Source organism: Hyperolius riggenbachi, chromosome 5 (genome assembly GCF_040937935.1).
Source record: "Hyperolius riggenbachi isolate aHypRig1 chromosome 5, aHypRig1.pri, whole genome shotgun sequence".
Taxonomy (NCBI): domain Eukaryota; kingdom Metazoa; phylum Chordata; class Amphibia; order Anura; family Hyperoliidae; genus Hyperolius; species Hyperolius riggenbachi.
In genome coordinates this window covers 61,348,182-61,373,910 of record NC_090650.1, presented here as the reverse complement: position 1 = coordinate 61,373,910, position 25,729 = coordinate 61,348,182, and the positions used below count along the sequence as shown (strand labels likewise).

Below are 25,729 nucleotides of genomic sequence, written 5' to 3'. Positions count from 1 at the left end.
ATTATGCAACAAAACATGTATTTTTAAAAAGGCGTTGTTAGAAAATGCATATGCGTTTTTTATATGCGTTTTTTCCTGCGGCCCATAGACTTCCATTAGGAGCAAAAACACAGCATTTTTCCGCATCGCTAGTGTTTCTGCTAAGTGTGCACCTGCCATAAATCAAGATAACTGCTAATGTTTTCTAATATACATTAATTACAATTATATCCAAAATTATAATATAGTTATTAACAAAAGTGGATAAAAATGTTCATAATTTGTAAACAGTAGAGAAAACGTAAGGAATTAGTAGTATTTGGACATATGAGCCATCTCCCAACTGACCAGGATAAAAAAAATGCCTGCATGAGATCATCCTCATGGCTCCCAACTGACCAGGATTCAAAATATGCCTGCATGAGACCACTGGCATGAGCTCAACTGCTGAAGATGGCATGAGCTCAACTGCCGAAGATGGCAGTTGGAAGTCATTAGTCAGTTAAATGCCATTGGAAACTGCAGCAATTTGCGAGTCTCCAGCTGAATTTATATCTTAGAAGAAAAAAAAGGCTTTTGGAAGAAGAAAAACCTGACAAGAGGGCTGAATAGGACATCATGATGACTGGACCAGGCCCAAGCCATGGGCAGGGATCACCGAGGAGGAGGGGGAAGAAGAGGAGCAGAGGAGGGCCGGCTGTCAGCAGCCAGGCCACAACAGGGAAGCAGAGGGCGAAGAAAAGAAGACGGAGGGGTCCAAAGCCCTGGCTGCCAGACCTGCGGCTGACCATGGAGGACAAGATGGGTCTCCAAGGCACAGGGATGCTCCACTGCAGAGTGTTAGAGGCAGCTGTGAAACTCTTGAGACAACAGTTCCAGGATGCGACTGGTCTTCCTTGCATCAGAGCAGTGTGCTTTTCGGTCAGACCCAGAACAGTGCCCACTGTTCAGTTCCACGTGGATTGCCAACATCAGCATGGATTTGTCACCGCATGTGAAGGTACAAAGGTGGTGGTTGCAGACAGCTACAAGGCCATGGCTTTTGGAAGTATGGCCATCAGGCAGATAAAAGACAGCTACAAATACTACATGAAGAACCCAACAAAAAACATGGAGTATCTGGCGGTGGACCAACAATCAAGCACCAACAAAGACTGCGTCATCCATTGCATTGCAAATGCCTACGAGCTGCTGGCAGCAGATGGGAACCCGGAGTGTGTGTACAACAAGCAACTTATGAGACCACATCTGCTGCAGTGCTTCACCAACAGGAAGATAACTGAATTTCCCAAGGATTACAAACCAGCAGGACAACCTTCAGTGAAACCTTTTAAATGGAAGCCCTGAAGCTAGAGTGGATTCTCCATTGCATTGCTTGCCTCCCATCACCTGCAACACCAGCATCTCTGCAATGATACAGTCACCGGTCACGTAAGTAGTAGCTGACTATTCTCCTAACATGTTAATCTTTACTAACTCAGGAATGAGATGCCATGCTAGCAAATGAAAGCCACTAGCCACTTATTAATGAACTGGCTGCTTAATAATTAACCGGCAGGTGGAATTCATTTGCTAATGCCCTAATTTTTAATAGATTTTTTTTTGGGGGGGGATTCATTTTTTTTCTATACCATCAAATGTATAAATGAATAAAAATAGTTTTTAATGGCATCATCCTGGGTTAGTGATAATTTACATGTAAGAAGGATTGTCCACCCGACCCAAGCCATACCTTCTGTTCCATGCTGCAAACATCTATCCGCTCCACTCCAACATCCTAATCGCCTCTGTCTCCACGCTGAAACATCCAGCTCAGCTTAAACACCCCTCTACAAGCAGCCTAATAAACAGGCTGGGTTAGTATCTAAAAACAAAGCTTTGTGAGTATCTATAAAACAGTCTGGGTAAGTATCTAAAAAAAACCAAAGCAAGGTGAGTATCTATAAAACAGTCTGGGTAAGTATCTAAAACAACCAAAGCTAGGTGAGTATCTATAAAACAGTCTGGGTAAGTATCTAAAAAAAACCCAAAAAACTAGGTGAGTATCTATAAAACAGTCTGGGTAAGTATCTAAAAAAAAAACCAAAAAACTAGGTGAGTATCTATAAAACAGTCTGGGTAAGTATCTAAAAAAAAACCAAAAAACTAGGTGAGTATCTATAAAACAGTCTGGGTAAGTATCTAAAAAAACAAACCTAGGTGAGTATCTATAAAACAGTCTGGGTAAGTATCTAAAACAAAAAAAAAAACTAGGTGAGTATCTATAAAACAGTCTGGGTAAGTATCTAAAAAAAACAAAGCTAGGTAAGTATCTATAAAACAGTCTGGGTAAGTATCTAAAAAAACAAAGCTAGGTGAGTATCTATAAAACAGTCTGGGTAAGTATCTAAAAAAACAAAGCTAGGTAAGTATCTATAAAACAGTCTGGGTAAGTATCTAAAAAAAAAAAAAAACTAGGTGAGTATCTATAAAACAGTCTGGGTAAGTATCTAAAAAAACAAGACTAGGTGAGTATCTATAAAACAGTCTGGGTAAGTATCTTAAAAAACAAAACTAGGTGAGTATCTATAAAACAGTCTGGGTAAGTATCTAAAAAAACAAAGCTAGGTGAGTATCTATAAAACAGTCTGGGTAAGTATCTAAAAAAAAAAAAAAACTAGGTGAGTATCTATAAAACAGTCTGGGTAAGTATCTAAAAAAAAAAAAAAACTAGGTGAGTATCTATAAAACAGTCTGGGTAAGTATCTAAAAAAAAAAAAAAACTAGGTGAGTATCTATAAAACAGTCCGGGTGAGTATCTAAAAAAAAAAAAAAAACTAGGTGAGTATCTATAAAACAGTCCGGGTGAGTATCTAAAAAAAAAAAAAAAAAACTAGGTGAGTATCTATAAAACAGTCTGGGTAAGTATCTAAAAAAACAAAACCAGGTGAGTATCTATAAAATAGTCTAAGTAAGTATCTAAAAAAAACAAGACTAGGTGAGTATCTAATAAATATGCTAGGTGAGTATTATCCTTCACCCAGGGCAATAACTTTCTTCTTTACTTTGTTGTTGTTGTTGTAGCCCCCCCCCAAAAAAAAAAATACAAAATGTAAAAAAATAATGCAAAAAAAAGACACCCCCCCCCCCCCCCCCCTAAAAAAAAGAACAAAAAAAATACAAAATGTTACAAATGCAAAAAAAAAATAAATAATAATAATAATAATAAATAATGTGTATTAGGTTTGCACTGACAGACTGACTAAATGACAAATCAGGGTTCACAATGAAGCTGGGCATACACTATTAGATTTTTTGAAGATCAGATAAACGATCGATATCCCCCTAATATTGATCCTTTATCTGAGTACCACCCTGCACAAACTGGCGGGTGACCCCTGCGCCCCCTGGGTAATCAAGAACTAAAGAACTGAGTAATCAAGCTAATGTTTGATTGATATATTGATCAAAAATTATTTAATAATGACCTAATTTTTAATAGATTTTTGTTTTAATCAATTTTTCCATACAACAAATGTCTAAATTATGACAAATGTCTAATGATGATTGCCCACCTTCACACAGCCAGGCATACAGACTTACACCGACTGAATGACATACCCTGACTGAAGTAGAGTGACGCACACAGACACACACTCACTGACTAACTGCAGTGATAGGGCAGAGCATACAGGTTAGGTGATGTAGGGATAGACAGACTCACAGTGACTGTAGTGATAGGGTAGGGCATACAGGTTAGGAGATAAAGGGTTAGACAGACTGACAGTGACTGTAGTGATAGGGTACGGCATACAGGTTAGGAGATGTTGGGATAGACAGACTCACAGTGACTGTAGTGATAGGGTAGGGCATACAGGTTAGGAGATGAAGGGTTAGACAGACTGACAGTGACTGTAGTGATAGGGTAGGGCATACAGGTTGGGAGATGTAGTGTTAGATAACAGTATTTGTATGTTCTCCTCTGAAGCATGGTTACCTTTGTTTAGTGTCTGTGAAGTCCCATTCTGCAGATATTCCCATTTTCTGCTAGCCTGCAGGGGGAAGTGGGAATGCCTGAGAAATGGAACATCAGACAAAGTTAACATGCTATTTTACTATTAATCATAATTAGCTACTTAATTTTGTCTCTGTGAAGTCCCTTCTTTTTTTTAGTAATCTGATCTTCCCAGAGGGAATATTTCAGACATGGAACATCACAGAGACACAGTGAAGGCGCACAGCTAATCATGCCCCAGAATAGAATATACAAATACTTTGTACTAAAAAAAAAAAAAAACACACGAGGTAAAAGATGACTAGCATCTATTAGAGTAGGGTAGCGTAGTGTAGTGTAGGACCTGTCCGAGAGGAGTCTACCTTGGCGTTGGTGGGCAGGCTTACAATCTTTTGGCCAAAGATGTTCATGTTATCTGCAGGGAATAAGGTGCTCATACACTTATCAATTTTATCCATCAGATTCGATCAATATGATTAAATCTGCTGGAGATCGATGCCACAATATGGCTGTCCGATCATAATTTGAAATATTTTCCAGATTAAATCAATCAATGCTATTGATTTCTGCAGACAGAAAGGGAGCAACCAAACGCGCAGTGATGGATTTCGAGATGACCGGCAGACCCGCCCATCTAAAATGTGTTCCCCTGGGGCTGTATCCTGCTTGGGCTGGTCCTGAAGGGAGGCATTTTAGTGCACACAAGTGGCTTCCTGCCAGCAATTCCCTTCACAGATACTGCAGGCCTCATTTAGCCTATGAAGGGGGACAACATAAAAGGAATAACAGGGCCACCTCTCTTTATACAGTATCATTTTTGGCCAATTGATTAACTAAAAGACTCCTAAGCTGTGTTTTTATGCAAATTTTCGCATTCCGATGTTCCCATGCACACCAAGGAAGTTAATGTAAATTACATTATATATAATCAACTAAAATTCACTTTCAAATTTTCACATTCTTAATTATATGCGACGTGCATGTCCATTGTGTAGAAGAAGCAAGCATGTAGGCCGTTTCTTCTGCAGAAAATTGGAATGCGAAAATTCACACAACGCATGTCCAATGTGATGCCACTGACTTGCATTAGATATGCGACAAATGTAAATTCGCAAAAGCGCAATTTGCACACAAATAATGTCATGTGTGAAACATGCCTTATAATTGTATTTTTTTCTTCTTTACTACAGGTTTTCAAGCCAGAGCAAGCGCTTTCTTCCTTTTTATTTTCCTGTCAGGGCTGGGAGTCACAACTGGTGGCAATTAGAGGCCAACATTCATTTGCTTTTTTTCTTCTTGGTATCAAAAAATGACCCTTTTTCAAAAAGTTGGAAGGAAAGGAATTTACAATCAGGAAAACCAGAGCATCTGGTCAGAACGCTTGTCTGTGGTCAGTGATGCTGAGTGCGTCAGAAGCCAGTAATTGTCCATTACTCAGTCTGGTATCATGCAGGCAACGAGAGAGAGGAAACGCAGTGCCTGGTAGTCATGCATAGCATGTCAGTCAGATACACTCCGCATCCTCCATTGGCCAGAAAAGGTTGAAGATAAAATGGGGCCTTAGGCAAGATAGCAGTTTCTGCCCACCGCTGATGGTCACCTGGCTTTTGTAGTAAGATTTGGTGGCGTTAGCATCCACCAGGCCCCTAGACTCTCTACAGGCCCTAGGCAGCTGCCTAGGTTTGCCTTGCGGATGATCTGGCTCTGCCATTGTCTAGCGAACCCCAGACTATAACAGTCTATTAGTAGCTCTGATAAGTGGTCACTTATGGCACATCTCGCTGGCAGGGTATCTGCCCTCTAATGGTGGCCACTAATGATACAATCTTTTTTTGTCCAATCTTACCAAATCTATGCAGTAGAAGGGTAATCTGAGTGAATATATTAAATATATAATTTAGGCTGTTCCTCATATTGCATAGGAGTGGTAAGATTGGCCAAAAAAAGATGGGATCATAAGTGGACACCTTTGGAAACTGCACAGGCATAGTTTTAAAAAAAACCTGTAACGTCAAAAAGTTCCCCTGAGGGGTACTCACCTTGGGTGGGGGAGGCTTCCCACGCCATCCTCTGTCCTTCGGGGGTCTCGCTGCAGCCCTCCGAACAGCGGGGATGTAAATATTTATCTTCCTGACTCCTGCACAGGAGCTGTGGCAGCTGTTGGCTCCGAAGTAGGCGGAAATACCCGATCGCTGCTCTACTGTGCAGGCGCAAGTGTCCGGCGCCTGCGCAGTAGAGCAGACCTGACTGAGATCGGGTATTTCCGCTGACTTCGAAGCCGAAAGCCGCAACAGCGCCCCCGCTGGAGTCTGCAAAGGTAAATATTGAACAGGCTGTCAAGTCTGTTGGGCGGCTTTTCGGAGGGCTGCAGCGAGCCCCCGTGGGACAGAGGATGGCTTCAAAAGCCTCATTGGAACCCTGAAGCTTCCCCCTCCCAAGGTGAGTACCCCCCCCAGGGGAACTTTTTGATCTTACAGAATCTCTTTAAGGGAACCTATAGGATATGGAAGCTGCCATATGTATTTGCCTTTAACCACTTAAAGAGGAACTGTAACATAAAAAGATCCCCTGGGGGGTACTCACCTCGGGTGGGGGAAGCCTCCGGATCCTAATGAGGCTTCCCACGCCGTCCTCCATCCGTCAGGGGTCTCGCTGCAGCCCTCCGTGGAGTCCGGGCAGCGGTGACGTCAATATTTACCTTCCTGGCTCCTGCGCAGGCGCTCTGACGGCTGTCGGCTCCGAACTACACGGAAATACCCGATCGCCGTCGGGTCCGCTCTACTGCGCAGGCGCAAGTTTCCTGCGCCTGCGCAGTAGAGCGGACCCGAATGAGATCGGGTATTTCCGTGTAGTTCGGAATGGAAAGCCGCCACAGCGCCCCCGCTGGAGCCAGCAAAGGTAAATATTGAAATGACAGTCGGCACAGTCGCCAGCTGTTCGGAGGGCTGCGGAGAGACCCCCGTGGGACAGAGGACGGCGTGGGAAGCCTCATTAGGATCCGGAGGCTTCCCCCACCCGAGGTGAGTACCCCCCAGGGGATCTTTTGAATGTTACAGAGTCTCTTTAAGCTCTCAGTCGTTTTCACTTTATGCATCCGAGCAATGTTCACCTCCCATTCATTAGCCTATAACTTTATCACTACTTATCACAATGAACTGATCTATATCTTGTTTTTTCCGCCACCAATTAGGCTTTCTTTGGGGGGTACATTTTGCTAAAAGCTACCTTACTGTAAATGCATTTTAACAGTAAGAATAAGAAAAAAAAATGAAAAAATTCATTATTTGTCAGTTTTCGGCCATTATAGTTTTAAAATAATACATGCCTCCATAATTAAAACCCACGTATTGTATTTGCCCATTTGTCACGGTTATTTCACCGTTTAAATTATGTCCCTATCACAATGTATCGCAACAATATTTTATTTGGAAATAAAAGAGCATTTTTTCCGTTTTGCATCCATCACTATTTACAAGCTTATAAAAAAAAAAAATAGAGAGAAATATTTCATCTTAATATAATAATATTCATAATAATATCTTATAGATATTTAAAAAGTTTAGACCCTTAGGTAAATATTTATGGGTTTTTTTTTCATAGTAATGTTTTTTGTTTTTTTTTATTAAACATTTTATGTGGGTATTTTTGGGAGGGTGGGATATAAATAGTGTTTTATTTGGGGAAATATTTGTGTATTGTAATGTTTTTTTACTTTTAGATGTAGTTTTACTTTTTGGCCACAAGATGGCAATCTTGAGTTTGTTTACATGACGTCACTCTAAGCGTACAATGTACGCTTAGAGGGACATAGCGTCAGGAAAAGCGTAGCTTCTGAGAGAAGCTGTCGCTTTTTCAGCGGGGCAGAGGAATCAGTGATCGGGCACCATAGCCCGATACATTGATTCCTGGGCTAATGAATCCACGGCCGGGAGTGCGCGTACACGTGCGCGATCGGCCGCGGGAGCGCGCATGTCCTCCTTGACGTTTTTATACGTCAAGGAGGACAAAGTGGTTAAACAAAACCAGGTGCCTGGCAGTCCTGCTGATCTTTGTCTGCAGTAGTGTCTGAATATCACAACACCTGAAACAAACATGTGACTAATTAAGTCAGATGTCAGTCAGAAACACCTGATCGTCATGCTTGTTCAGGGTCATTGGCTAAAAGTATTAGAGGCAGAGGATCAACTGGACAGCCAGGCAACTGGTATTATTTAAAAATAAATAAATATGGCAACTTCCATATACTTCTCACTTCTAGTTCTCTTTAAACACATTACTGTAAATTGCTTCATCTATCCAAGAATGACTGATGGTGTTCAGTGCATATTTCGTATACAGTGTAATCTCACTATAATAAACTCTGATATATAGTAACCCTCCTGGTCCAGCACCATTATAAGTACATACCTCCCAACTTTTTGAGACGAGAAAGAGGGACATTTAAAGTGGATCTGAGATAAGCTTTTACTTATTGCATAATTGTGTTCCTTTCCTATTGTTTATAGGGCATTCCTCAAGCAAAATACTTTTTTGTTTTTATTTTAATACTCCAATTCCCTATAAACTAAACAAGCCACGCCCACAGGTTTTCAAAGGCACTTTCAGACAGTAGCAAGGGCTCATGGGAGCTAAGTCTGGGCAGGAGGAGGGGGAGGTATTAGTAGCCAGAGATTTCAGAGGCAGAGAGGAGGAGGAAAGAGTAGGGAGGATTAGCTTTTTTAGCTCAAGATGCAGATAAGCCTGCCTCTCTGTAATGTTTACAAACAACATGGTTGCTGTTATTGTATCACAGGAAGAAATAATCATATTCTATTAAAGCTGCTTGCAGCTAGATTTGCAACAGATTTGTGTAAACTAGCTAAACTTTAGATAAGATATATAGACAAGTTACTTGTTATAGTTTGTTTTTCATCTCAGATCTGCTTTAAGCCACATCCCTAACCATGACCATGGCACACCCCTAGTCGCACAAACCATAAAGATTTCCTAAGAAAAATATGTTGTTTTATAATTCAAACCACACTGGTCCTTTCTATCCTGGTGCATTTTCCTTCATATCAACATTTATATAAGAAATATATCAATTTAAAAGATGGGAATAAAGTTTAAAGGCAATTAAACATATTTTTCAGTAGGGAAATACATATATTTACATAGAAAGATGGACAAAGTCCTGAAAGAGGAACAAATGGGGAGGAAAGAGGGACAGAGAGACAGGGCTCCCAAAGAGGGACTGTCCCGGCTTCCTCCAAAAGAGGGACAGTTGGGAGCTATTTAAGTATATGGGAGTAACACCTGTTGTAGTAAACCCGGATACAATAGAATTTCGGTTATAGCGAACATGTTTTTTGGCCCCTGCGGTATTTTGATTCCAGCTATAGTGGAAAGTGGGTGTATACATGCGTCATACATCACTCGGAAACCCACAAGTCGTGGTCGATGGGTGCAGCATGTGTACTTGTGTTGTGTGGCGTTTGTTTACATTACCCTGGGCTGGTCACATCACACTGCACTCTCCAGGCTCTGTCCTTCTTGTCCCGCCTCCCTGAGCTGGTGGTTTCTAGTTCCTGTTTCCTTGCTGTCCACCACCAGCTCAGCTCCGCCCCCCATGTCTCCTCCTCGCTTCCCCAAACTGCACTGGGTTGATGGGAGGAGGAGAGTATTATGTGTGCAAGTTTTTAATAAAAAGATTTGGGAAGAGGAGAGACCACAGCAGGCACGCAGCCAGGAGACGAATTGTGTGTGACTCCCTGAGTGGTGTCACAACACAGGCAGGACCCAGATAGCACTGCACAGCCAAGCTCTTAGACAGGGCCGGTTCTCTCATGTAGCAAGTGACACATTTACATCAGGTGCAGAGATTGCAGAGGCAGCATGTTTGTACTGTGTGTGTACACTAACAGCATGCAGTCAGAGTCGGAGGAAAGGTGAGAGGAGAGCTAGATGAAAAGGTCATCATTGGAGAAATGCAGTTTGTTTTGCCGTGTGAGGAGTTTGACAGTGAGTGAGGGGGGGGTGGGGGGGGGGAAGCTGGAGAGCAGCAGTGTTTCATTTGACTTGCACAGCAGAAGGGAGGAGGTGGCCCTGCTGTCCTGACTGAGGAGGAATGGAGTGGCTGAGGGTGTGCAGTTTGTCACAGACTCACAGCCAGCCAGTGTGCTATTGAGTTGAGCTGCAGCATGTCATGTGAGAACATTAAATGAAGCAGAGTAAATAGTCGGGTGCTGTGCAGTCATTTCAAAAAAAGGTGTGTGTGTGTGTGTGGGGGGGGGGGGGGTTGACGCATTCTCACAAGTTTGCCTCAGGCAGCAAAAAGTCTAGAACCAGCTCTGCTCTTAAAAGAAAAAGTATGTAATGATGATGGGTAAGATTTTATTTTAAGGCTTTTGTTTTTTTAAGGTAAATCCTAATGAGGCTTATTCTTAAAGAATCTGGGATGTTGATATTATGTATAGTTACCTGTGACTTCCTCCAATCCCATGACGACCATGGCCTCCCTCGCCGTCCTCTTTGGCCCCTCCAATCTTGTGCTACGCCTCCCAGTAATCTGTCCAGCCGTACCGATTTGCGCATGCGCAGTTTGTCCTTTTTGCGCTCCTACAGATGAGCATTCTGTGCCTGTGCAGTAGTACCACGCGCATGCACAGAAGTCTACGACTGGCAGCGACTGACCGGATTACCAGGAGTTATAGCGGCAGAACGGAGGGGCCGAAGAGGACGGCAAGGGAGGCCACGTTCCTCATGGGGCTGGAGGGAAACCCCAGGTAAGTATAAATAAGGCCCAGTGTACCATTTTAGGTACACTTTAAAGGATACCAGAGCCATAAGCGTCTCCCTCCTTTGTCACCTAAATGTCCCCTTGCAGCCTCTTCTGTGTGACTGGGTCAGCGAGTGAGTCGTGCAGTAGTGCGCAGGCACTGGCCCAGCTGCTGTGCAAGTCCTAGATCGTGCAACCACAGCCAGGAGCAATGCAAAATATGGTTGTGATATGAACAATGCTTTGAGGGGTTCAACGCGGAAGGACTGCTTAGGCACAGGATGATTGCAGGGGGCTGCAAGAAACGGCTTTTTGGGTTTTTTTTTTTACTTTACATTTCCTTTAAACTAAATGCTAGTTTGGAGTGGGTTTGTAGGTTCATGGGGGTGAAGTCTAGGGTGCCAGGAGTCCAGGACATCTGTGCCTATAGGCTCCTGTGAGGTAAATCTGGGCCTGCTTGCAGAGAAACCTGTTATTTAAATCCAGCAGAATTGGAAATACATATCTTTAGAATGCAGCCCGGCATTGTTTGCAAGCTGCTTTACATAGAGCTTCCTGAAAATAAAAATCATACTTTAGAACTGTTTGATAATCATTTCCAAGGTCAATTGGCTGCGAAGCTGGTGTTTCTTTATCTTGTCACAAACAATATTATTGCCTCTGCAGGCAACGAGGGACTATAAACGCAACTGTGACATGTTTATAATAGGAATAGAAATGTCCTTTTACATTTTACATGCTGCACATCAGCAAATGCTATATATGAAATACACATCTGCAATGGCGTAGCTAAGAAGCTATGGGCCCCAGTGCAAGCTTTACATTGCCCTGCCCTCCCCCCCCCACCCCACCCCAAGCACTCTATACAGTAGAGGAAATAATTATTTGATCCCTCACTGATTTTGTAAGTTTGTCCAATGACAAAGAAATGAAAAGTGTCAGAACAGTATCATTTCAATGGTAGGTTTATTTTAACAGTGGCAGATAGCACATCAAAAGGAAAATCGAAAAATAACCTTCAATAAAAGATAGCAACTGATTTGCATTTCATTGAGTGAAATAAGTTTTTGAACCCTCTAACAGTAAAAAACGTAATACTTAGTGGAAAAACCCTTGTTTGCAAGCACAGAGGTCAAACGTTTCTTGTAATTGATGACCAAGTTTGCACACATTTTAGGAGGAATGTTGGTCCACTCCTCTTTGCAGATCATCTCTAAATCCCTAAGGTTTCGAGGCTGTCTCTGTGCAACTCTGAGCTTGAGCTCCCTCCATAGGTTTTCTATTGGATTAAGGTCCAGAGACTGACTAGGCCACTCCATGACGTTAATGTGCTTCTTCTTGAGCCACTCCTTTGTTGCCTTTGCTGTATGTTTTGGGTCATTGTCATGCTGGAACACCCATCCGCGACCCATTTTCAGTTTCCTGGCAGAGGGAAGGAGGTTGTCGTTCAGGATTTCACGATACATGGCTCCGTCCATTTTCCCGTTAATGCGATTAAGTTGTCCTGTGCCCTTAGCAGAAAAACACCCCCAAAGCAAAATGTTTCCACCCCCATGCTTGACGGTGGGGACGGTGTTTTGGGGGTCATAGGCAGCATTTTTCTTCCTCCAAACACAGCGAGTTGAGTTAATGCCAAAGAGCTCTATTTTGGTCTCATCAGACCACAGCACCTTCTCCCAGTCACTCACAGAATCATTCAGGTGTTCATTGGCAAACTTCAGACGGGCCTGCACATGTGCCTTCTTGAGCAGGGGGACCTTGCGAGCCCTGCAGGATTTTAATCCATTGCGGTGTAATGTGTTTCCAATGGTTTTCTTGGTGACTGTGGTCCCTGCTAATTTGAGGTCATTCACTAACTCCTCCCGTGTAGTTCTAGGATGCTTTTTCACCTTTCTCAGAACCATTGACACCCCACGAGGTGAGATCTTGCGTGGAGCCCCAGAGCGAGGTCGATTGATGGTCATTTTGTGCTCCTTCCATTTTCGAACAATCGCACCAACAGTTGTCACTTTCTCTCCCAGCTTCTTGCTAATGGTTTTGTAGCCCATTCCAGCCTTGTGCAGGTCTACAATTTTGTCTCTGACATCCTTGGACAGCTCTTTGGTCTTTCCCATGTTGGAGAGTTTGGAGTCTGCTTGATTGACTGATTCTGTGGACAGGTGTCTTTTATACAGGTGACTAGTTAAGACAGGTGTCCTTAATGAGGGTGACTAATTGAGTAGAAGTGTCTAACCACTCTGTGGGAGCCAGAACTCTTAATGGTTGGTAGGGGTTCAACAACTTATTTCACTCAATGAAATGCAAATCAGTTGCTATCTTTTATTTAAGGTTATTTTTTCGATTTTCCTTTTGATGTGCTATCTGCCACTGTTAAAATAAACCTACCATTGAAATGATACTGTTCTGAGACTTTTCATTTCTTTGTCATTGGACAAACTTACAAAATCAGTGAGGGGTCAAATAATTATTTCCTCCACTGTACATAACAATTGATGCAGCACACCGAAACCTGCTATACACAGTGTTAGAGGTGCAAGAAGGAGATGGGGAACAGTTTATGTTTATTATCATTCAAAGCATCTATAGAAGTGATCATTACAAGCACAGGACCAATAAAGAGTCAATACTGCAGTTGAGGGAGGGCCCCAGTGCGGTTGAGACCTGCAACCCCTATTGCTACGTCACTGCACTACCGATCTTCAGGTAACTATAGGGCAGTGATGGCTAACCTTGGCACTCTAGCTGTGACAAAACTACAAATCCCATCATGCCTCTGCCTCCCCAAATTATGGTCAGAGCTGTCAGAGTATTGCAATGCCTCATAGGACTTGTAGTTCTACCACAGCAGGAGTGCCAAGGTTAGCCATCACTGCTATAGGGCATCAAATTTAATAGAAGTGCCTTTGGTGTGCAATAATGAATGATTAAAGCTAAATTATAAGCCATAGTTAAGTGAAGAAAGAAACACATAAATCAGAAGACAAATACTAGTTTAGCTCACATAACCTCTGCTTTGTACTGTCCGCAGTTAGGTTTTTGATCATTTATAAACTGAAAAAAGAAGAAAACTGTCCCTGACATTCTCACTGCCGCTCCTCCTGATCAGGTGCAAGCTTGATACGTGCCTGGTTAGATCCTTGTGATTATGAAGCATGTGGGGAGAAAAACACAGGAAGACCAGCCTCCTATAGTGTAATTCCGATTTTATTGATAAAAAGCTTCCAAGATTAAAAAAACAAGGGGGTGTGAGCCGGCTATGGTCGATAACATGTGGGTTTGAGTGGAGTCAGATCCTGGGTGGCCACCAATTGATCCCCGTATCCCCTCAATGGAACCGCCGTGCACTGCTCAACACCGCCGAGACGCTAGGCCAGCTAAGTCAAGAGCGCAATTATAGCATTACCATTTGACCATCGCTGGCAGTAATCCAGAGACTTAATTGCAGCACTTGACGACTGTCAGTGCAGAATCCATTGACTGTTAAAGGGAACCATAGAGGATGAACTATACATACCTGGGGCTTCCTCCAGCCCCATACGCACGGATCGCTCCCACGCCGCCGTCCTCCGCTGCCTGGATCCGCCGCCACCGGGTCCCGTCATTGCCGCGAGTCGGCAAGTCGGCCGGCGGACGCGGCCAATTCTCCGCATCACAGGGTGCTCTCCCCATACAGATACGCATGTGGCTGCTTACTGCACAGCCGCATGCGTACATGTATGGAGGGAGCCCCTGTGATGCGGACAATTGGCCGCGTCCGCCGGAAGTGACGGGCCCGGTACCGGCGGATCCAGGAAGCTGAGGACGGCGGCGTGGGAGCGATTCAGGCTTATGGGGCTGGAAGAAGCCCCAGGTATGTATAAAATCTTTGCCCTTTTTCACCCCTCGTTCCTCTCTGGCTCCCTTTAAGAACAAGCATACGAACAGTTGTTTGCTATATGTGAAGCGAGCGCTTTTACTATTTTATTTTAATTTGTTGTCCCTGACATTCCCCAACTTTAGTGTCTCTAAAGTTCTAATCGCGATTTAATTTCTATCTGAACTGAAAAGAAAATACAAGATCTACTTACCTGGGGCTTCCTCCAGCCCCTGGCAGCCTATTTGTCCCTGGCCGCAGCTCTGCTCCCAGCTGGTCACCCAGGGTCCCCTTTGTTGCAGATGCCGACCGGCATTTTTTGCCCCTGTGTGAGTGCGCAGGCGAGACGCTCGCGATCGCACTGCTCTCGGCTGCGCTCACATAGCCTGGAGCGTTCTGCTGGAATTGTTGGGGATCTTAAAGATCTGATCTGCTGTGACAGACATGATTGCTGCACATTGTAAAATGTAATTTGGTTAATTGTGTGCATGTACCCACATTGTGAGATTGTGGAAACAATCCCACGTGACGTTGCGCAAAAAAATCACCAGTCCTCAAGAAAATTATGCAAAAAGCTGCAATGTAGGTATGAGCCTTTACTGCTTTTCTCTCCTCTGCATCAAAACATCAATGTTTGTGTACATTTGCCCACCCTCCTCCCAGAGTTTATAAATACTCTCACTGAGATGAAGCAGGAAAAAAGGGTGCCGGCAGCTAGTGGACAAAAAGGGCGCCGCCATTCACTTCTATAATAAATATCGTTTAATGGGCGCCGAACAGGAAAAAAGGACGCTGGAGATTTTTAATGTTTTACAACTCTGTTTGTGATGATTTAAGTTCAGAAAATGCGCCCGTGACGAATAACGTTTATACAAATACTAAACATATTTATCGTATTTAACTAAAACATTATTTTAAATTTTATCCCTTACTGTTTGTAAAACATTATTATTCACAAAATAAAGTGATCAGTACGTAACGTAAATTGCAATATATATTTTACATTCACTATTTGTAAAACATTTATTATTCACATAATAAAGCGATTACAAAGGGGGATTTTAGGCCTAGGCAACACCAGGGGGGTCTTAGGTTTAGGCACCACCAGGGGGGGTCTTAGGTGTAGGCACCACCAGGGGGTTCTTAGGGTTAGGTACCACCAGGGGGGTCTTAGGTTTAGGCACCACCAGGGGGGGGCTTAGGTTTAGGCACCACCAGGGGTGACTGGGGGTTATGGATAGGTACAGGGAGGGTTCTGTGTGATAGTAGGGTTAGGTATAGTTACAGTACAATTTACACCACCAGGGGGGTCTTAGGTTTAGGCACCACCAGGGGTTCTTAGGTTTAGGCACCACCAGAGGGGTCTTAGGTTTAGACACCACCAGGGGGGGTCTTAGGTTTAGGCACCACCAGGGGGGTTTTAGGTTTAGGCACCACCAATGGAGTCTTAGGTTTAGGCAACACCAGGGGGGTTTTAGGTTTAGGCACCACCAGGGGGGCCTTAGGTTTAGGCACCACCAGGGGGGTCTTAGGGTTAGGTACCACCAGGGGGGTCTTAGGGTTAGGTACCACCAGGGGGGTCTTAGGGTTAGGTACCACCAGGGGGGTCTTAGGTTTAGGCACCACCAGGGGGGTCTTAGGTTTAGGCACCACTAGGGGGGTCTAGGGTTTAGGGATAGGTACAGGGAGGGTTCTGTGTGAGAGTAGGGTTAGGTTTAGTTTTTTATTAAAATGTTAGTAATACTTACTAATGTTTTAATACACCTATTACGAACGTAGTTATATTTATATCTTCGTAATAAACAATATTTTCAGATTTTATTAAAATAAGAAACGATAAATGAAGGTTATTCACAATAATATACAATTATAACGATTAAACATATATTATCGTTTTTTTAAGAAACGTAATTATACGTTTCGATTTTTAAACAGGAAAGATTAACGTTTTCACAATTGCTGATTTCATACACATTATTTAATGATTTATACATTTGTAAAATATTTTTTGTAAACGAAATACAGCACAATATTTTTATAAACGGTATTACTGCTTTTCGTTTACACCCCGCACCCTTTTTTCCAGATGCCCTTTTTTGATGTACCCCACTGAGAACCCTGCACAGGAATTTCTGAGTAACAGAACTAGTTTCAACAGCAGCTTATCTTATCAGTCACCTCACACCAGCAGCTGTCAGCCTTCTGTCACTGGCAATGGAAAGATTAAGAGTCATAGGACCCAGAGGCGGCCTTTGGGGGTGGCAAGTGGGGCGATCGCCCCAGGCCCCGCACATGAAGAGGGCCTCGCATGTCATGCCTGCCATACCATGTTGATTTTGGTGGTGGTGAAGGAAAGGTCTACAGAAGTCTAGCTGTTTGTGTTCTGAGCAGTGTGCCATTCACAAATACTCAGATTTTCCTATTTTGTTTTACACACCTTATATTTTGCACCGCGTCCCCTTTTATTGCTTAGGTTTTCGTCTGCAGCATGCTTTACTGTACTATGCCGTTTGCATTTTTGTAATGAATTTCTGCACTGACATGAAGCTTGCCAAATGTCAGATTAAGGTAACGTGCAAGAGCTCCAGCCTGAGGGCCCCAGGGGCATTTAGGTAAGTCAAGCATGGACTGGAGCTAGAGGGGGCTCAGGCTGGAGCTTTCAGACTGGCTGGGGATTGGTGCTAGGTTTCATGGGGAGCTAGGGATAGGTAGAGGCTGGCTGGGGAGCTAGGGATAGGTAGTTTGATTACATTACGTATTGTAATTGTTCCTGTATTGGTTGGCTTAGGGGCCTTTAACATGTTTTTAAACAATAATAAGGCATACTGCTTTAGAGGTGGACAAGCCCGTGACTGTAGTGGTACGGTACATGGCCTTCACTTATGCCTCTAGGCCACGCATATGACACTCGCCCCAGGCCCCGCACACTCTAAGGCCAGCTCTGATAGGACCTAGGTAATGAAATAGGTCCACCCACCCTCTGCTCTGCAAATAAGATGACTTTGGTTATTGCCAGGATCCCCTTAAACACATTTGGCGCACAGGCCTTCTCCCATGCAGCCACGACTCTATGGAACTCACTTCCACAGTCAGTGGGAAAGGCTCCTTCTCTGGACAGCTGTGAGAAAAGGCTAAAACCCCACCTCTTTTCGCGAGCCTTTGAGACTACAGAACACAGGGTCACAGAGCTTTGAGTCCCCAGGGAGAAAAGCGCTATAAAAATACTATTATTATATACAGGCCCGGATTTACATCACTGGAACCTATAGGCACGGATGTCTTGGCACCCTAGAATTCACTCTCCATGAACCAACGAACACCCGTTAAACCGCACTGGAAGTGGGCTGGCTGGCCCTGCTGTCACTTCTCCCTTACTTCCCTCGCCAATCATAGGTAGCTACAGGTGTCCCTTAGCACAAGGTATCCAGAAGAACCCTCAGTATTAAGTAGCTAAAAAGGTGCCCCCAAATGAAGTGAGATCTCGTTAGTGGAATGCCAAGAGTTGGGTGAGTAACCTCTCATTTACGCTCCACTTAGGGACTCTGCATAGGGAAGGAGGGCAGGGGACGCTCGAGGAGGGGAGTGAGCCGCCTACAGTGCCTTATGGTAAATGAATGGCCCTGATTATATAAATGATACTGGTACTACTTGTATCCTTATAAATAAAAGGATTATAAGGCAGGGTCACATAGTTGTAAGTTTAGCAAACACATTACAGTGGTTTTCAAAATGTTGATTTTTATAGCTTATTACCACTTTAACGTGTTGGTACACTTATACTTCAGTCAGGGGCACCACTCGTTTTTAATACTGAGGGTACCTCTGGCTGCCTAATGCTAAGGGAGACCTGTAACTTCCTATGGCGGGTAAGGAAGAAGTGACAGCTGAGACAGCCAGCACACTTGGGGTGCAGTTCGGCGGGGTTTGTAGGTTGGTGGAGCGTGCAGTGTAGGGTGCCAGGACATCTGCTGTCATGTAAATCCGGGCCTGAATGCAACTATACTGCTCGACGGACCACAAAGCACCATTATAAAAGTAGACTCACACCCATACATGCTTATATGTAAGCTATAAAAGTAGCCTCACGCACACATATGTTTATATGTAAGTGTAACGATTGGTGTCAGCATTAACAGAGTTCTTATTATTAGGTGATCTGCAGTATCACCTATAATGCAGATATATACCTGATTATATGGTGATCTGCAGAATCACCTATAATACAGATATACAAGAGCTGAGGAGGCAACCAATAGCAAAGAGTGTAGATAGGTGTAGTGCTTGGTGCAACAATAGTACTGATAGGTTTGACTATGCCACACCAGAGGAGCTGGTGGGCACTAACAGTACCAGACCCCTCACCAGAGACTAGGGCCTTCTGGTGAGAGTAGAGTAGTCAGACTAGCAGAGTTTGGCAACAGGCTGGCAGATACGGTACAAAGTCAGAAGGCAAAGACAAGAAGGTTATAGCAGGCAGAGTCGGCAGCAAGATCAGATGGGCAGAAGTACAAAATCACTGAGAGTAAAAATAGTCAGAACAAGCAAGAGTCATAACAGATAATACAATTTTCAATTATAATTATGGCTATCAAACAATCCTATCACTGTGTGAAATCCCCGGTTTCCTCCCGGATCAAAGCACACCGGATCTATCTAAGGTCTGAGCGCTAATACGAAGTATTCGCAACAGCAGACAAGTTGCTACTGAATCCGCCGTGCTTATGAAGCGGAGGAGACCACTGAGGCACGCCCACCGCACCTCAACCAATCAGCGGCGGCGAGCGTGCCCTGTGACGTCAGCCGACCAGCCGGTCAGCTGACGCGCCTCCTCCTGGCATAAAGATCCTGACGGTGAGCGCACACACGCGCTAATGCACCCCTGTGAACAGCAGAGACACCCGTCCTCGGCGTGCTAGACGCCCGAGGAGTGGGAAGACTGGCAGGCAGAGAAGCAGCTGCGGTGGTAACGCCATTCACCGCCGCTGCTATGTCGCTATTCATTACAGTAAGCTATGAAAGTAGCCTCACGCACATTCATGCATACAGTATATGTAAGCTATGAAAGTAGCCTCACGCACATACAGTGGGTTGCAAAAGTATTCGGCCTACTTGAAGTTTTCCACATTTTGTCATATTACTGCCACAAACATGAATCAATTTTATTGGAGTTCCACATGAAAGACCAACACAAAGTGGTGTACATGTGAGAAGTGGAACGAAAATCATACATAATTCCAAACATTTTTTACAAATAAATAACTGCAAAGTGGTGTGTGCATAATTATTTGGCCCCCTTTGATCTGAGTGCAGTCAGTTGCCTATAGACATTGCCTGATGAGTGCTAATGACTAAATAGAGTGCACCTGTGGGTTATCTAAAGTCAGTACAAATACAGCTGCTCTGTGAGGGCCTCAGAGGTTGTCTAAGGGCTCTTTCACATTAGGGCAGATTTTCTGCGTTTCAACGCAAAGGATAAAGTTTGCGTTACCCAAGGTGAAATGAAAGTCCATAGACTTTCATTTTAGCTTTCACATATAACGCAGCCTTTTTGTGCGTTGCGTTACACTGCACCCAGGCGCAGTTTTTTGGCCAACGCTAGCTTTATACGTTACAATGTTAGTCAATGTAAAACGCACACTATGCGCGTTTTTAATCCGTTAACGCAGGCAATCAGTCCCAGAATGCAACAGAGGAACAATGTAGAAAGTTGAAAACTAAAAGAAAAAAAATTATCTGCGTTTTCCTATGTCCTGTAACGCATTGAAAACGGATTAAAAACGCACACTCACTGTGCAACGCATATTAAAACGCATACAACAAAACGTATGCTTTGAGCATTCTCCAACGCAAGCTCTGATGTGAAAGAGCCCTTAGAGAATATTGGGAGCAACAACACCATGAAGTCCAAAGAATACACCAGACAGGTCAGGGATAAAGTTATTGAGAAATTTAAAGCAGGCTTAGGCTACAAAAAGATTTCCAAAAGCCTTGAACATCCCACAGAGCGCTGTTCAAGCGATCATTCAGAAATGGAAGGAGTATGGCACAACTGTAAACCTACCAAGACAAGGCCACCCACCTAAACTCACAGGCCGAACAAGGAGAGCGCTGATCAGAAATGCAGTCAAGAGGCCCATGGTGACTCTGGACGAGCTGCAGAGATCTACAGCTCAGGTGGGAGACTCTGTCCATAGGACAACTATTAGTCATGCACTGTACAAAGTTGGCCTTTATGGAAGAGTGGCAAGAAGAAAGGCATTGTTAACAGAAAGCATAAGAAGTCCCATTTGCAGTTTGCCACAAGCCATGTGGGGGACACAGCAACCATGTGGAAGAAGGTGCTCTGGTCAGATGAGACCAAAATGGAACTTTTTGGCCACAATGCAAAACGCTATGTGTGGCAGAAAACTAACACTGCACATCACTCTGAACACGCCATCCCCACCGTCAAATATGGTGGTGGCAGCATCATGCTCGGGGGGTGCATCTCTTTAGCAGGGAGAGGGAAGCTGGTCAGAGTTGATGGGAAGATGGATGGAGCCAAATACAGGGCAAACTTGGAAGAAAACCTCTTGGAGACTGCAAAAGACTTGAGACTGGGGCGGAGGTTCACCTTCCAGCAGGACAATGACCCTAAACATAAAGCCAGGGCAACAATGGAATGGTTTAAAACAAAACATATCTATGTGTTAGAATGGCCCAGTTAAACTCCAGATCTAAATCCAATCGAGAATCTGTGGCAAGATCTGAAAACTGCTGTTCACAAACGCTGTCCATCTAATCTGACTGAGCTGCAGCTGTTTTGCAAAAAAGAATGGGCAAGGATTTCAGTCTCTAGATGTGCAAAGCTGGTAGAGACATACACTAAAAGACTAGCAGCTGTAATTGCAGCAAAAGGTGGTTCTACAAAGTATTGACTCAGGGGGCCGAATAATTACGCACACCCCACTTTGCAGTTATTTATTTGTAAAAAATGTTTGGAATGATGTATGATTTTCTATCCACTTCTCACATGTACACCACTTTGTATTGGTCTGTCACGTGGAATTCCAATAAAATTGATGCATGTTTGTGGCAGTAATGTGACAAAATGTGGAAAACTTCAAGGGGGCCGAATACTTTTGCAACCCACTGTACTTGCTTATATGTAAGCTATGAAAGTAGCCTCACGCACATACATGCTTATATGTAAGCTATGAAAGTAGCCTCACGCACATACTGACTTATATGTAAGCTATGAAAGTAGCCTCACGCACATACATGCTTATATGTAAGCTATGAAAGTAGCCTCACGCACATATTGGCTTATATGTAAGCTATGAAAGTAGCCTGACGCATATACATGCTTATATGCAAGTATGAAAGTAGCCTCACGCACATACACGCTTATATGTAAGCTATGAAAGTAGCCTCACGCACATACATGCTTATATGTAAGCTATGAAAGTAGCCTCACGCACATACATGCTTATATGTAAGCTATGAAAGTAGCCTCACGCACATACATGCTTATATGTAAGCTATGAAAGTAGCCTCACGCACATACACGCTTATATGTAAGCTATGAAAGTAGCCTCACGCACATATATGCTTATATGTAAGCTATGAAAGTAGCCTCACGCACAACTGTGCTTATATGTAAGCTATGAAAGTAGCCTCACGCACATACATGCTTATATGTAAGCTATGAAAGTAGCCTCACGCACATACACGCTTATATGTAAGCTATGAAAGTAGCCTCACGCACATACATGCTTATATGTAAGCTATGAAAGTAGCCTCACGCACAACTATGCTTATATGTAAGCTATGAAAGTAGCCTCACGCACAAACATGCTTATATGTAAGCTATGAAAGTAGCCTCACGCACATATATGCTTATATGTAAGCTATGAAAGTAGCCTCACGCACATACATGCTTATATGTAAGCTATGAAAGTAGCCTCACGCACATACATGCTTATATGTAAGCTATGAAAGTAGCCTCACGCACATACACGCTTATATGTAAGCTATGAAAGTAGCCTCACGCACATATATGCTTATATGTAAGCTATGAAAGTAGCCTCACGCACATACATGCTTATATGTAAGCTATGAAAGTAGCCTCACGCACATACATGCTTATATGTAAGCTATGAAAGTAGCCTCACGCACATATATGCTTATATGTAAGCTATGAAAGTAGCCTCACGCACACACATACATGCTTATATGTAAGCTATGAAAGTAGCCTCACGCACATACATGCTTATATGTAAGCTATGAAAGTAGCCTCATGCACATACTGGCTTATATGTAAGCTATGAGAGTAGTCTCATGCACATACATGCTTATATGTAAGCTATGAAAGTAGCCTCATGCACATACTGGCTTATATGTAAGCTATGAAAGTAGCCTCACGCACATACATGCTTATATGTAAGCTATGAAAGTAGCCTCACGCACATACATGCTTATATGTAAGTTATGAAAGTAGCCTCACGCACATACATGCTTATATGTAAGCTATGAAAGTAGCCTCACACACATACATGCTTATATGTAAGCTATGAAAGTAGCCTCACGCACATACATGCTTATATGTAAGCTATGAAAGTAGCCTCACGCACATATATGCTTATATGTAAGCTATGAAAGTAGCCTCACGCACATATATGCTTATATGTAAGCTATGAAAGTAGCCTCACGCACATACATGCTTATATGTAAGCTATGAAAGTAGCCTCATGCACATACATGCTTATATGTAAGCTATGAAAGTAGCCTCACACACATTCATGCTTATATGTAAGCTATGAAAGTAGCCTCACGCACATACATGCTTATATGTAAGCTATGAAAGTAGCCTCACACACAACTATGCTTATATGTAAGCTATGAAAGTAGCCTCACGCACATACTGGCTTATATGTAAGCTATGAAAGTAGCCTCATGCACATACATGCTTATATGTAAGCTATGAAAGTAGCCTCACACACATTCATGCATACAGTATATGTAAGCTATGAAAGTAGTCTCACGCACATACTGGCTTATATGTAAGCTATGAAAGTAGCCTCATGCACATACATGCTTATATGTAAGCTATGAAAGTAGCCTCACGCACATACATGCTTATATGTAAGCTATGAAAGTAGTCTCACGCACATACACGCTTATATGTAAGCTATGAAAGTAGCCTCACGCACATACTTGCTTATATGTAAGCTATGAAAGTAGCCTCACGCACATACATACTTATATGTAAGCTATGAAAGTAGTCTCACGCACATACTGTACATGCTTATATGTAAGCTATGAAAGTAGCCTCACGCACATACATGCTTATATGTAAGCTATGAAAGTAGCCTCACGCACATACATGCTTATATGTAAGCTATGAAAGTAGTCTCACGCACATACATTCTTATATGTAAGCTATGAAAGTAGTCTCACGCACATACTGGCTTATATGTAAGCTATGAAAGTAGCCTCATGCACATACACGCTTATATGTAAGCTATGAAAGTAGCCTCACGCACATACATGCTTATATGTAAGCTATGAAAGTAGCCTCACGCACATACTGACTTATATGTAAGCTATGAAAGTAGCCTCACGCACATACATGCTTATATGTAAGCTATGAAAGTAGTCTCACGCACATACATACTTATATGTAAGCTATGAAAGTAGTCTCACGCACATACTGGCTTATATGTAAGCTATGAAAGTAGCCTCATGCACATACATGCTTATATGTAAGCAGACTGTACATGGTTTGCCATAAATCCCTAAATTGTATAGGGCTGGACTGAAGGCATGTCCTTTTCCTCAGCTTCTGGAGTTTTTCATTGATGCGGTAATAAATTCTGTACAGTTTATTCCAGTATTATAGTTTTGATTCCATTAAAATTAAATGTCCATGTGTGGCACACGGAGCAAAAGTCCAATCTATAAAATTAATTGTATTCATTAAAAGAAAAAAAAAGAAAGAAAAGAAAAGATTAAATGTGGTCACCTTTAATCCAGTTAATTTCTAATGTTGCAATATAGAATTGTCTTCTTAAAGAACAAGCGACACCCATGCTAACCTAGAAATAAAAAACACATATATAAGTTAGATAAATACTACTTCTACTTACATAGCAGATGTATTGTGCTATCCACGTAATGATTCCTGTGAATTTTATAAAGGAAAAGCAGAAAATCCTATTCTAGGCAGTGGCCATCTTGCCAAGCTAATGCTGACATCATATCCTCCCTGACTCTTGTTCCCCCCCCCCCTTCTCTTGCTCATTGTGTATTCATTAGCTGCCCTCCTCCCAGAGTCTTCAGACACTCCCCCTGAGGTGTATACTAACAACTGCACTGTCTCTTTTTTATTTACACATCCAATCACTGAGTCACCTCAGCCTTGCTTGTAAACACAAGTAATCAGAGGGTGTTGCTGATAAGCAGCTAGGCAGGGAAATAAATGGAAGAGGAGGAATATATTATAGATAAAAAGAACTCCCAGCATTCAACTATTTGGCACTGTTTGGCACTAGGGCCAGTGCTCCTAAAGTATGTGATAACTACAAACCATAACATCAGAAAAAGTTTTGCAAGTTTTGAATGCAGGATTAGCATCTGCATCACTTAATACACTCAGACCAGTTGCTGTTGAAATTTGATTTTTATGGTGACAATACTGCTTTAAAGAAAGCCTAATGCCAGTTTAAAAAATCCAGTTAAACTTACCTGGGGCTTCTACCTGCCACATGCAGATGCCCTGTGCCCTCGCAATGGCCTACCGATCCATGGGTGTGTCCAGATTCACTTTACTGTGACCAGCAGTTGCAGATATACTTTGCATTGTGTAACTGTATTGTGTTATTTTGGACGTGTAAATCTTTCTTTTTAAAAAAAGAAAAATTGTGGATCTTGGCGTGGATGAAAACTTTCAGGGAATGAAAAAAAAAAAATAACCACAGGTCTCAGGGAAGCTGAGGTGAATATTTATTTACATAAAGTCGGACATTGCAAGCATGACAAATCTACGGGTCACAAAAAAAGGGAACAGACAACAAATTCTCCCAATCACTTATGTACAGTATATGTGTGCAATTAACTTACTAACTAAGCACATTACCTAAGCACATTCAGATTGATTTTAATGTGA

The 25,729-nt window shown here is 42.9% G+C and overlaps 1 protein-coding gene across 6 annotated transcripts in view; it reads left to right on the top strand.

Moving 5' to 3' along the window:
• Window positions 1-390: 390 nt before the first annotated feature.
• The window catches only part of LOC137518228 (uncharacterized), a 108,515-nt gene continuing 83,176 nt past the window's right edge, over window positions 391-25,729 (top strand). For 2 of the 6 annotated variants that reach the window (XM_068235792.1, XM_068235787.1), the window contains exons 1-2: window positions 391-1,911; window positions 2,074-2,128. In XM_068235792.1, the coding sequence (XP_068091893.1) occupies window positions 598-1,326 (729 nt within the window). In that variant the 5' untranslated portion in view covers window positions 391-597 and the 3' untranslated portion in view covers window positions 1,327-1,911; window positions 2,074-2,128. Of the gene's footprint in view, window positions 1,912-1,962; window positions 2,537-25,729 lie in introns of those variants that run through there. The other 4 variants (XM_068235788.1, XM_068235786.1, XM_068235789.1 and 1 more) reach the window with 3 other exon arrangements.